This window comes from Xenopus laevis, chromosome 8S, assembly GCF_017654675.1.
Source record: "Xenopus laevis strain J_2021 chromosome 8S, Xenopus_laevis_v10.1, whole genome shotgun sequence".
NCBI classification, from domain to species: Eukaryota; Metazoa; Chordata; class Amphibia; order Anura; family Pipidae; genus Xenopus; species Xenopus laevis.
This window is the reverse complement of record NC_054386.1, coordinates 51,007,909-51,020,014: the sequence shown is the minus strand read 5'-3', so window position 1 is coordinate 51,020,014 and position 12,106 is coordinate 51,007,909. Positions and strand designations below refer to the sequence as shown.

The 12,106-nt window shown below is 39.8% G+C and overlaps 1 protein-coding gene across 2 annotated transcripts in view; it reads right to left on the bottom strand.

Moving 5' to 3' along the window:
- LOC108700064 (ras-related protein Rab-6B) overlaps positions 1-12,106 on the bottom strand; it is a 103,417-nt gene that overhangs the window by 68,055 nt on the left and 23,256 nt on the right. The window contains exons 3-5 of one of the 2 annotated variants that reach the window (XM_041574369.1): positions 11,183-11,236; positions 9,867-9,975; positions 4,578-4,689 (exon numbers count right to left, since the gene is read on the bottom strand). In XM_041574369.1, coding sequence (XP_041430303.1) covers positions 4,578-4,689; positions 9,867-9,975; positions 11,183-11,236 — 275 coding nt within the window. The remainder of the gene's footprint in view (positions 1-4,577; positions 4,690-9,866; positions 9,976-11,182; positions 11,237-12,106) is intronic. The other variant, XM_018232929.2, reaches the window with a different exon arrangement.

Here is a 12,106-nt window from a genome sequence, read left to right as displayed (position 1 = left end):
GTTGGCGCTCTTGACAATTTCCACCGGAGATCCATCAATGTACAGTGGAAAATGATCCCCACGCGTTCTCCTGAAGTCAACAACTATTTCCTTTGTTTTGTTTGTATTCATAGACCGATTGTTGACTTTGCACCAGTCCATTAGCCCTTTCACATCTTGTCTATATGCTGACTCGTTCTTGCTGAGGAGACCTACTATGGTTGTATCATCAGCGAACTTGATGATGTGATTGGATCCATGACTTGCCACACAGTCATGAGTCAGCAGTGTGAACAGAAGTGGACTAAGCACACAACCTTGGGGAGCTCCCGTGCGCAGTGTGATGGTACTGGAGGTGTTTTTTCCCCATTCGGATAACCTGAGGTCTCTTGTTCAGGAAGTCCAGGATCCAGTTGCAGATAGAGATTTTAAGGCCCAGCATGCTCAGCTTAACACTCAAGTGCTGAGGAATGATTGTATTGAATGCTGAGCTGAAGTCTATGAACAGCATACGTACATATGTGTCTTTATTGTCTAGGTGGCTTAAGTGACAAGTACAGGGTAGTGGTGATGGCATCGTCCGTTGAGTGATTGGAATGGTAGGCGAATTGCATTGGATCCAGAAATGGTGAGAGCAGGCCTTTGATGTGTCTCATGACCAGCCTCTCAAAGCACTTCATTATGGTGGATGTTAATGTGATAGGACAATAGTCATTTAGGCAGGACACGTGGGACTTCTTTGGCACAGGAATGATGATGGACTCCTTGAAGCACCTCAGAACAACAGCGGTGCTCAGGGAGATGTTGGTGAGAACATCTGCCAGCTGGTCTGCACATTCTCTGAGCACTCTTCCAGTTATATGGTCTGGTCCAGAAGCCTTGTGTGAGTTGACTCTGCGGAGAGTGTTCCACACATAAGACTTGGTTAGACATAGCACCTGGTCGTTGTGTGGGGGGTATGGTCTTCGACACCTTTGTGTTGTTCATTTCGTTAAACCGGGCGTAAGATTTATTAAGCATATCTGGAAGGGAAGCATCATCATCACAGACTGGTGTTGTCATCCTGTAGTTGGTGATAGCCTGAACACCTTGCCACATGCGCTTGGTGTTCCTGCTGTCTTGGAATTGGCTATGTATCCTACGACTATATGCACATTTGGCTGCCTTCATGACCTTGGACAGTTTAGCCCTTACCGTTCTTAGAGCTGCCTTATCACCTGATCTTAAGGCAAGGTTCCGAGACCTCAGCAGTTCACATACCTCAGCAGACAACCATGGTTTCTGATGGACGTATAGTGATGTTCTTGGAAATAGTGACATCATCTATGCACTTGGTGATGTAGCACATGACAGTTGATGTGAACTCTTCCAAATTTGTATTATCCTCAACAGTCGCAGCCTCATCGAACATGTTCCAGTCGGTGTACTCAAAACAGTCCTGAAGTATTTGCCGGCCAGGTTCTCACCTTCCTTGGAACTGGTTTGGACCGTCTGACAATCGGTCTATAGGTCTACATATATAAATATGTAAAATGTTATAGCATAAATCGCATATATTCAAGAAATTTTCCAATAAATGTCATATAACCTGTTCCAAAGAGTATTGAAAAAAGGTATGGCTTTTTAGCTGACTGTATAGAACAACTTCTTTCTTACATAATCTGTATATGGGATTTAGTCCTCCTCCCGAGATGAAGGGGAATTATGCAGTTGTTGTTTAAATTGGAGATGATGTAACAGTTCAGTTGCCTCATCCAATGTTGTTGCACAATATTTGTTTTACTCGGTATGCAAAATGTAATTGAAATGGGAAAGCCCACCTATATTTTACATTGTTAGTTTGTAGAATTGCAGTGATGGGTTTAAAAGAACGTCTTTTAACAATAGTACCTGGAGCAATATCATTGAAGAGTTGAAGCACATGACAATCATGGTCCAGGCGAGAAGATTGTCTAGCCGCTTGCATTATTGTTTCTTTAGGTGTATAATAGTGAAGTTGAAGAATCATGTCCCCAGGATTACCTTCTTGTGGGGGTCTCCCCAATGCTCGATGTATTCTGTCAAACTCTAGTTGAGATGAAGTAAGGTGTGGAACAAGTTTGGTAAAAAAAATCACCTTCTAGGTTTTGATAAGTTTCAGGAAATCCCCGGATTCTTATATTTCCACGACAAGATCGATTTTCAATATCTTCTAACTTATCTTGAAGTTCTTGTAGTTGGTAGCGTAAATCTTTATCTGTTACATGGCCCTCCCAACACTGTTGTTGTATCCTCCATTCTGCTCTCAAGAGTGTCAGTTCTTTTTCCTATTTCTCTAATTTCCTTTGATAAAGAGGAAGTAATCTTTTTTGAGGTTATATCCAGCTCTGAACGTAACATTGTCAATTGGTCAATCAGCAAAGCATCCCTTGATTGTGATTTAGGAAAATGATCCTGAGATCTTGCTGGTTCAGTAGGTTCCTCATCTCCATCCCCTGACCAGTGTACTGTACATCCTGTTTTTTTAGCCAAGTATGTGTCCAATGTTTGTGTTTTCTCTTTGGGTTTATCCTTTTGGGGTAGAGAAGCTCTACCTATTTTTCCCATGTTGTTTAGGAATTAATGTGAACTAATACACAAATGTTATAGTATGAACCTGCAATAATATCCAATTTGCATAGAATGTAGTATGGTTATGGCTTTAGATACTGCACCCTAAGTTACATCATATGATCATGATTTTAAGGTGCGTTCACTCCCCACTCGAGTGAAAATTGTATGTTTTACATAAATTCAGTCTCTAGGATAAGCTCTGAAGACTTTCTGTAATATATTATGTCCAAAAGATAGCAGGATTAAATGTGGGGGGGGGAGGAGGAGTATAGAGTTCCATTATACTGCACGGCTGCACGATGTTAAATTATATAAGCAGACCGAATCGCTGGAAATACATTAAATTGTGACGTACCACACTCCATTGGGTGCTGAATAAAAGATCGTTCCTGCTGCAATGATTGGTATTGTAAAATGTCAGGGTTCCCTTTGAAACAGTCACCATACGTACTGCGTCATATGCCACAATGACGTCTGTGACCTTTATCTACAGAGCGCCTCTGGCTAAAATTTCAATAAAAGGAAATGGGTACTAACTTGTCCCACTGTCTTTTGGGTCGTAGTGTGGAAGTTCGCCCCTTTACCCCTTTTGCCGTATAAAGCGCAGGGATACTGTGCAGGCTTCACCTTTCGTTATGCGCTGCAGGCCGCGAGGTCATCTACACTTTTCATTACCCGAACTCAGCAGGTGAAATTAGAAAAGTAGCTCTTATCCGGTGACTTGGGATCCTAAGACCAACAAAATCCTGCCGGTGCTCCTGCAGGCACGTCTGCTTTCGATGGCGGTTAGCTTCGCCCCCCCGGAAAAAGTCTTTATTTCTGTTGAACAATCTGAAAACAACTGAACTGAAATTAGTCTTGGAAGGTGAGCAACCCCTTTATGGTATGGAAAGGTCCATTATCTGAAAATACTCAGGACCTGAGCATTCTGGATAACAGGTCGCATACCTGTACATCCAATATCAGACATCATCCTGTTCATGTGAGCAATGTAATTGCAGCCTCACATAGGATCAGCAAATAGCTACAGCAACTATGTATCGGAGTTCTGATTCACTATAAGCTTGAGCACAAATTGCCTTTTCCTGCTAAACCATGGTTTGCTAGGGGCACTTGGGCACTGGAGAGCTACAACTCTGGACTGAACAAAAAAAAATTACTACAGCATGGTAATATGGCAAAAATTTATTATAAAATGTATACCATGCAAGGGAGGTACAAAAAGTATAAAAATAACTAAAATAAAATCAGCAAAATTATGGCAAAACAAAGATGTGTAAACTAACCTATGAGGAGGAAAAAACACCAGGAAAATAGGCAAGATGTTGGCATAATCATTAAACAATGCTCAGTGTCCCACTTCACCATTTTAAGGGAAAATTAATATTAACACCAGAAGCACCACTGAACCCACAGAAGATCTGGAACTGGAGTGGTTAAAGGAACACCAATAAATGAAAGTGTTTTAAAGAGATGACAATATAATGTAGTGTTGCCCTGAACTGGTAAAACTGGTGTGTTTGCTTCAGATACTCTACTATAGTTTAAATGAACAAGCTGTGGTGTAGCCATGTGGCAGCTGTGGGCAGCTGAAAAAGGAGAAAAGGCACAGGATACACAACAGATAACAGATCAACTCTGTAGTATACAATAGGATTCTTCAGAGATTATCTGTTGTCTACTGTGTATTCTGTGTTTGAATGGCTGCCCCCATAGCTACAGAGCAGCTTGTTTATATAAACTATAGTAGAATATCTGAAGCACACCAGTTTTATCAGTGCAAGGCAACAATACATTAATATTTTAATTAATTTGAAACACTTGGTGTTACTGTTCCTTTAATATATGACTTGTTCTGTAGATAACTAAGAAGCCAGGTGGCAGGCCCAGTCGATTTCACTTTATACTGCATCACGTAGACAGACATTTTAAATATTTCACAGTTTGAAAACACACTAACCAGATCCTCTGCTTCATCTGTGCCCCTCACCTTACATTGCCTTTACCTCTTATCTGCCAGATCTGTTTTGTTCCCCACAAGCATTATTATTACGTCGCTTCCTCTCTCGGTCCTCACATCATCTATCCATTTGGATGTTTGCTGGAAAGAATTCAGGTCTGGTAAGAGTGAAAGAGATCATGAAGTATGAAAGAGGGTATGGGCTGAATAAAGGGAAAAAAATTGTGGCTAAGAATTATTACTGTAATAAAAAAAAGTTGTGAAAAGCTTCTGTCATTTAAGAAATAATCAACTCCATTACATTATTCTTTTAGAATAAAGCAAAGGGATTATACGCCATTCACATCAGTTCCTGCCCCAATGGAGTTTACAATCTAAAGTCCCCATCATATTCACTATGGTCAATTTTATTTTAAATTAAACTGTTACATTAAAAAGGCTTAAGCATAGAGAGAAGCCAGGGCATAGCCCTGATCAAGCACAGCAGCCACTTTATGACAGACTAAGTTAATAGTACTGATTTTATGAGGCGACAGCAGCCATAATCCAATTTACTGTTACTTTTCATCTATCATAAGTAAATTTCACATACAGCACAGCAGCTATTTTGTACTGAACAAATCTTTATAGATCATTTATAATAAGGGCACAAGGTAATGTTTTTTGGCACATATTAAACAAAAGGAAGGGTATGGATGAAAGAGGTCTTAACACAATGCCTGAGGCAAGCTTTAGCTTGAACTCACGCAGCTGTACAATTCCACCTATTACAGGCAATAAATTAAACAGTGTGGCCTGCTACATCATATTGCAGATGTAGCAGGCCACAGACACAGAACACCAAGAAAATCGAACACCTCTGGCACATGGGGCATTGCCTGCTACAGCCCTCAAGGGGAGACACTGGCAGACAAAACATCCTCTCCACCTGGATGAATGGAAAGGGTTCTGTCCAGAGCTGGAGGCAGAAGAAACACATGCCTAGGGAGTAATCGTTGGGTGGGGGGTGGGTACTGGTTTTGAGACAAAGGATCCTAGGGACATACATCTTCTGCCTTCTCCAACTGCAACTCTTCGAAGAGTAGCCAAGTGGTGCGTACGGTGGGGGAGAAGCAGGGCTATTGGTGCCATTAGTTACATGCTGTCAGGGGGCTTGCCTTGGGCACATTGTTTTGGCCATGCTCCGGTCCTGTCTAAAGCACAAGGCGCATTGACAGGCTAACAGACTGATGACATTTTTTTGGGGTTTAGATCCCCCTTAATATTTCATAACAGACTCTGAAACCAGTCATTTTACCATTCTTAACAGGTGGGGGATTTGTTAACTAAAACACTTGAGACCTGGTGTTATCTAGATTATGGGTCTTCCTGCAATATGGAGCTCAATGCTGTAAAGCTACCCAATATATTTTGATAATAATAGGGGAAAAAATGAATGTTTTGACACTAAAATTACACTTATGCTAGCTAGATATCATCACCTACAATAAACGGTCTACACAGGAAAATGCAGGCCAGTTAAAAATGAAAACTATATACACTATATACTAGGGGGGGGGGGGAAGTACCAAATCCACTATTTTGGATTCGGCCGAACCCCCGAAATTCTTCGTGAAATTCGGCCTAATACCGAACCGAAGAGTGGGAAGGGGAAAACATTTTTTACTTCCTTGTTTTGTGACAAAAAGTCAGGCAATTTCCCTCCTTGCCCCTAATTTGCATATGCAAATTAGGATTCAGATTTGATTCGTCTGAATCAGAATCCTGCTGAAAAAGCCTGATTCCTGGCAGAATCCCAAACCGGATCCTGGATTCGGTGCATCCTTACTATATAAAGCATAATAAGAAAAAAAACACACTACCATAATTCAGACCTTTCTGGATATCCAGAAACAGTTAACAGACCCCATACCTGTACTCTCTTGCAGATAAGCAATGCTTTAGAGCAGACTGACTTCATAGGCTTCTCAGGGTTACAGGTTGACCTGAACAAGCCTATGTCAGGAGAATACAGATAAGTGCTACATACAGTGCCTTGCAAAAGTATTCACCCCCTTGGCATTTTTTCAAGTTTTGTTACCTCACAACCTGGAATTAAAATGGATTGTTTGAGATTTTGCACCATTTCATTTACAGAACATGCCTACAAGTTTGAAGATGTTTTTTTTTTCTTATTGTGAAGCAAACATCAAATAGGACAAAATAACAGAAATCTTCAGAGTGCAAAACTGTTCACCCCCCCAAAGTCAGTACTTTGTAGAGCCACCTTTTGCGGCAATTACAGCTGCAAGTCACTTTGAATAAGTCTCTATGAGCTTGCCACATCTCGCCACTGGGATTTTTGCCCATTCCTCAAGGCAAAACTGTTCCAGCTCCTTTGTGTTGGATGTTTTCGCTTGTGAACAGCAATCTTAAAGTCTGACCACAGATTCTCAATTGGATTGAGGTCTGGACTTTGACTAGGCCATTCCAACACATTTAAATGTTTCCCCTTAAACCACTCGAGTGTTGCTTTAGAAGTATGCTTCGGCTCATTGTCCTGCTGTAAGATGTACCTCTGTCCCAGTCTCAAATCACAAGCAGACTGACAGGTTTTGCTCAAGAATATCCCTGTATTTAGCATCATCCATCAATCCCTCGACTCAGACCAGTTTCCCAGTCCCTGCTGCTGAAAAAAACCTCACAGCATGATGCTGCCACCACCACCATGTTTCACTGTGGCGATGGTGTTCTTGGGGTGATGGGATGCAGGACCGCCATACGACAAAATTTCCTGCGCCCCCTGGGCTATGCCCACCGCAAGCCCCACCACACAGTAAAAAAAAATTAAAAAATATATATATATATATATATATATATATATATATATATATATATATATATATATTTATTGGTGGCTATGGTTTCCACATGTTAATAAAAAATAAAAAGATATTGGTGGTCAGGGCCCCCATAAAAAAAACCATTTGTGGGCAAGGCCTCCCATTGTTGGCCAGGGCCCCTTAAACGTCCATGCCTTCCCGAAGTCAGCAGCTCTCAGAACGATAAAGGGCCCGGCTAATAAAGTGTTGCGTGGCCGGGCCCCCCTACAACTCTCCCCCCTGTCCCCCCAGATGGCGGCCCTGATGGGATGTGTTAGGTTTGCTCCAGACATAGCATTTTCCTTGGTGGCCAAAAAGTAAAATTTAAGTCTCATCTGACCAAAGCACCTTCCTCCATACATTTGGGGAGTCACCCATGTGCCTTTTGGCAAACTCAAAATGTGCCTCCTTATTTTTAAATTTAATGGCCACTCTTCCATAAAGCCCAGCTCTATAGAGTGTACGGTCCTATTAACAGATACTCCAGTCTCTGCTGTGGAACTCTGCAACTCCTTCAGGGTTACTTTTGGTCTCTGTGCTGCCTCTCTGATTAATGCCCTCCTTGACTGGTCTGTGAGTTTTGGTGGATGGCCCTCTCTTGGCAGGTTTGTTGAAGTACCATTGTTGTGGTACCATGTCAGAAAAGGTGTATTTATACTGACAGATCATGTGACACTAATTGCACACAGGTGGACTTCAATTATGTGACTTTTGAAGGTTGTGCCAGGATTTTTTAGGGGCTTCATAACAAAGGGGGTGAATACATATATGCACATGCCAATTTTCAGTTTTTTATTATTTTTTTAATTCTCTCTCTCTCTTTTCACTTCACCAACTTAATCTTATTTTATGTGATGGATCTGCACAAAATAGTCTAAGAAACATTTAAATTACAGGTTGGAATGTAACAAAATAGGTAAAAAGCCAAGGGGGTGAATACTTTTGCAAGGCACTATAGCTGCTGTGTTCAGACAGGTTACTGTTTAGACAAGCAAGAAAAATAGATCTTGGAGTTTATGATAACACATAAAACTAAAAGTACAATGTATTGCTGTAATATGGGTTTAAAGTTATATAAAGTTTGCATCTGTTTATTCAGTACTTACAGATACATTGTTTTATACATTATGTTTTTATTCTATGGTTGAGAAGAAGGACTAATCCTGGCATACAACTCCTATTTATCTTGTATTAAAAAAAACTGTATACAAACGAAAACCTTAACCTTCTAGACAGCTTATTCCTACTTTTGTGATATATACATGCAACCTATATTTTAAACTGAAAGGCTGCCCACATGGCTACATAATCAGCTTACTTAAACTGTAGAAGGGCCAATGGCAAATGTTGAGGCTTTTCAACCAGCTAAAAGATGCCCATGATCTGCAGCTCTTACTGGCATGAATAAGAAATACACAAAGTGAAAACGTGAGTGTGTTTTTGGCCCTAAAATAATTAAGGTTGCCTTGGCCTTTAATGAATGTTAGCAGTCATAACCAAGGCAAGTGTTATGATTGGGTGTACAGGTATGGTACTTATTATGCAGAATGCTCGCAACCTGGGGATTTCTGGATAACGTATCGTTCCGTAATTTGGATCTTCATACCTTAAGTCTGTTAGAAAATCATGTAAACATTAAATAAACTAAATGGTCTGGTTCTGTTTTTATTAAGGATTAATTATATCTTAGTTTGGATCAAGTACAATGTACTGTTTTGTTAATGCAGAGAAAAAGGAAATATTTTATAAACATTTGGTTTATTTGGATAATATGGTGTCTATGGGAGATGACCTTTCCGTAATTCCAAACTTTCTAGATAACATGTTTCTGGATGGTATACCTGTACATTTTCAAGACCACAATTTTTCTGGTACTCTATCCAAGATAATGGTATCAGTGGGAAGTTCTTTTCAGCCACTTTTTAGCCTAATATTTGAGGTCAACAGGCAATTTCTACCAGTTTAAGGTATCAAAACATTATATAAATGTACATACAAACAAACCATTTAATTTTTTAGGCGTTACTGGTCCTTTAATATGCAAAAGGTAAAGAATTTTCCCAGTGCTTTGGTTAAGACTACTAGCATTCCAAAGGTCAAGGTAACCTAAAACCTATTCATTTCAAAGGCCAAAAGTATGCTTCTCTTCTATGCCGAGTAGATAAGTACTCCAGTAATAGTACCTCTATTCATCTCTTGGTTTCTGATGCCCTTCTACCCACACCCTGAGCATAACTTTACTTATCCAATTGCACTTGCCTTCTATTGCCCCTTCAAACTGTGAAAATAGGTATTCAAACGGTGTCACAGCCAGAGATTTAGCCCTTTCTTTATGGCTGCCATTGTGGTCACATACACTTCCAGAAGTAAAGCAGCCAAGATGACAGCATTGCAGATTTCTGCATGCAATAAAAGAAAACAAAAAAAAATTGCAGGTATATCACCAAAGGAGAAAGAATGGGAGTTGAACTCACTTGTGATGTCATACACCACCACTGCAATGGTTGAATCCCGAATGTAGCTGGGAATCAAACTGCGGAAACGTTCCTGCCCAGCAGTGTCCCAGAGCTGCAGTCGCACCTGCTGGTACCAGGCCAAAAAGAGCAAAAACAAACAGTCAAACTTAAAAAAAAAACAAAAAACACAACATTATTCAATATACAAAACAACAATACCCAGAATTCCATAATTGTCACCAATATTTCATTAAAGGAGAACTAAACCACCCCTACCAAAAGCCCTCCAAACTTGCAGGCATTGCCCTCCCCTCCCCGTGGTGTGCTTTAGTGTAAAAAAAAAAAAACCCTTTTAAAATATTCTAACCTTTAAATGCAGAGAAGCGCAGTGGAGCTCCTGGTTGCCATCTTCTGGCTCTTCGTATAATCTTCGGGTCTCTTCGCTGACACATAGCCTACCTGTACATGTGCAGTTAGGCCAGAAAGTCAGAAATCTGCTTCAACTTCGCATGCACAAATCAGCGCTGAGACCAGAAGCCTATACGATGAGCCGGAGTTCTGCTGCACTTCTCTGAATTTAAGAGTCAGAATTTTTTTAAAGGTGTTTTTTTTTTTTTTTACACTAAAGTACATTGCGGGGAGGGAAAGGAGGGAATGCCTGCAAGTTTAGGGGGGCTTTTTGTTGGGGAGGGGTTTTGTTCTCCTTTAAGGAAACAAAGATTAGTTAGTAAATCCCTTGATGGATTGGGGATAAAAGGACAAGCTCCTTAAAGGAGTAAAGAAACTACTGGTTAACATTTCTAACTCAGTACATTAGAAAACAGGAAGGAACTCAAATTAATGGTTTAAAAAAAAAAATACTCATTAGACAATCACATTAACATCTCCTTGTCCGACTGCACAAAACACAGAGAGTGCTGTACTGCCTTATTATGCAGCACAGGAGGCAAGGGAAAAGCAGTAACACTGGTTACAGGGAATACCTTAAAGCATAAGTAAACTTTTAAAATAAGTGAGTGTAAAATTGATGAGGGGCTATGCTAAGCACTTTTGCAATGTACATTCATTATTTATTTTCAATTCCAAGATATAAAAGGATACATGTACTGTTACTATGAATGAATTTTGCCACAACAGCTTTTTTTTTATATTTTTTTTTTTGCCACACAATGCTTTTAAGACCTGCATTTTAAAAATTGTGACCTGTGCTAAAATACATGTATGGAAAGGGCTCCAATGAACATCAAACAGTTTTTTCCTTCTACTATTGCCAGACCTCTGTTATGTAGGGAGTCCTGTACAAGCCTGGCAGTGAGCACCTTTCACTAACTCACCATGCGGTCTTCCAGATACATAGTCTTGGACAGAAAGTCTATTCCAATGGTAGCCTGTAAAATAAAAAGACAGTGGATTCAAGTTCCTCCAGCTTAAACAAAACCTTAACTATTCTGGCATATATCCCCATATGCCAGAATAGCAGGCACTTATCAAGTTTTGCATTTTGTATTTGCAAAACATGTTGTCCAGACCATTGAAGCAGCATCCATACATTTACATACATTCAAATTTTCGCAGAATTGTTTTGGTCAAAACTCTCAGATTCAAATTGGGAATAATTTTTGAAGATTTGAATTTTGATTTTAATTTTAATTCGAATTTGAAAATTGAGGTTTATCAAACCTTGACCCTTGGAACAATTCGAATTAGACTATTCCCCACCTAAAACCAGCCGAGGCCGAGTTCATGTATAAATCAATGGGAGAGGTCCAGTGACCCATTTGAAGATGTAAATAGCCTTCCTGACAGAGAAAAAAAAAACTCTGTTCTAGTTTAGTTGAATTCAATTCGAGTTTTCAAGTTGGTAATATTTGTTTGAGTTTAAGACAAAGTTTTTCTTAACCTCCCAATCGAATTTTGAGTATATTCGAATTTATTACAGTAAAAAAAAAAATTCACATGAATTCGAAATATGACCTTTGATAAATTACATAGTTACATAGGGTTGAAAAAAGACAAAGTCCATCAAGTTCAACCCCTCCAAATGAAAACCCAGCATCCATACACACACCCCTCCCTACTTTTAATTAAATTCTATATACCCATACCTATACTAACTATAGAGCTCAGTATCACAATAGCCTTTGATATTATGTCTGTCCAAAAAATCATCCAAGCCATTCTTAAATGCATTAACTGAATCAGCCATCACAACATCACCCGGCAGTGAATTCCACAACCTCACTGTCCTGACTGTGAAG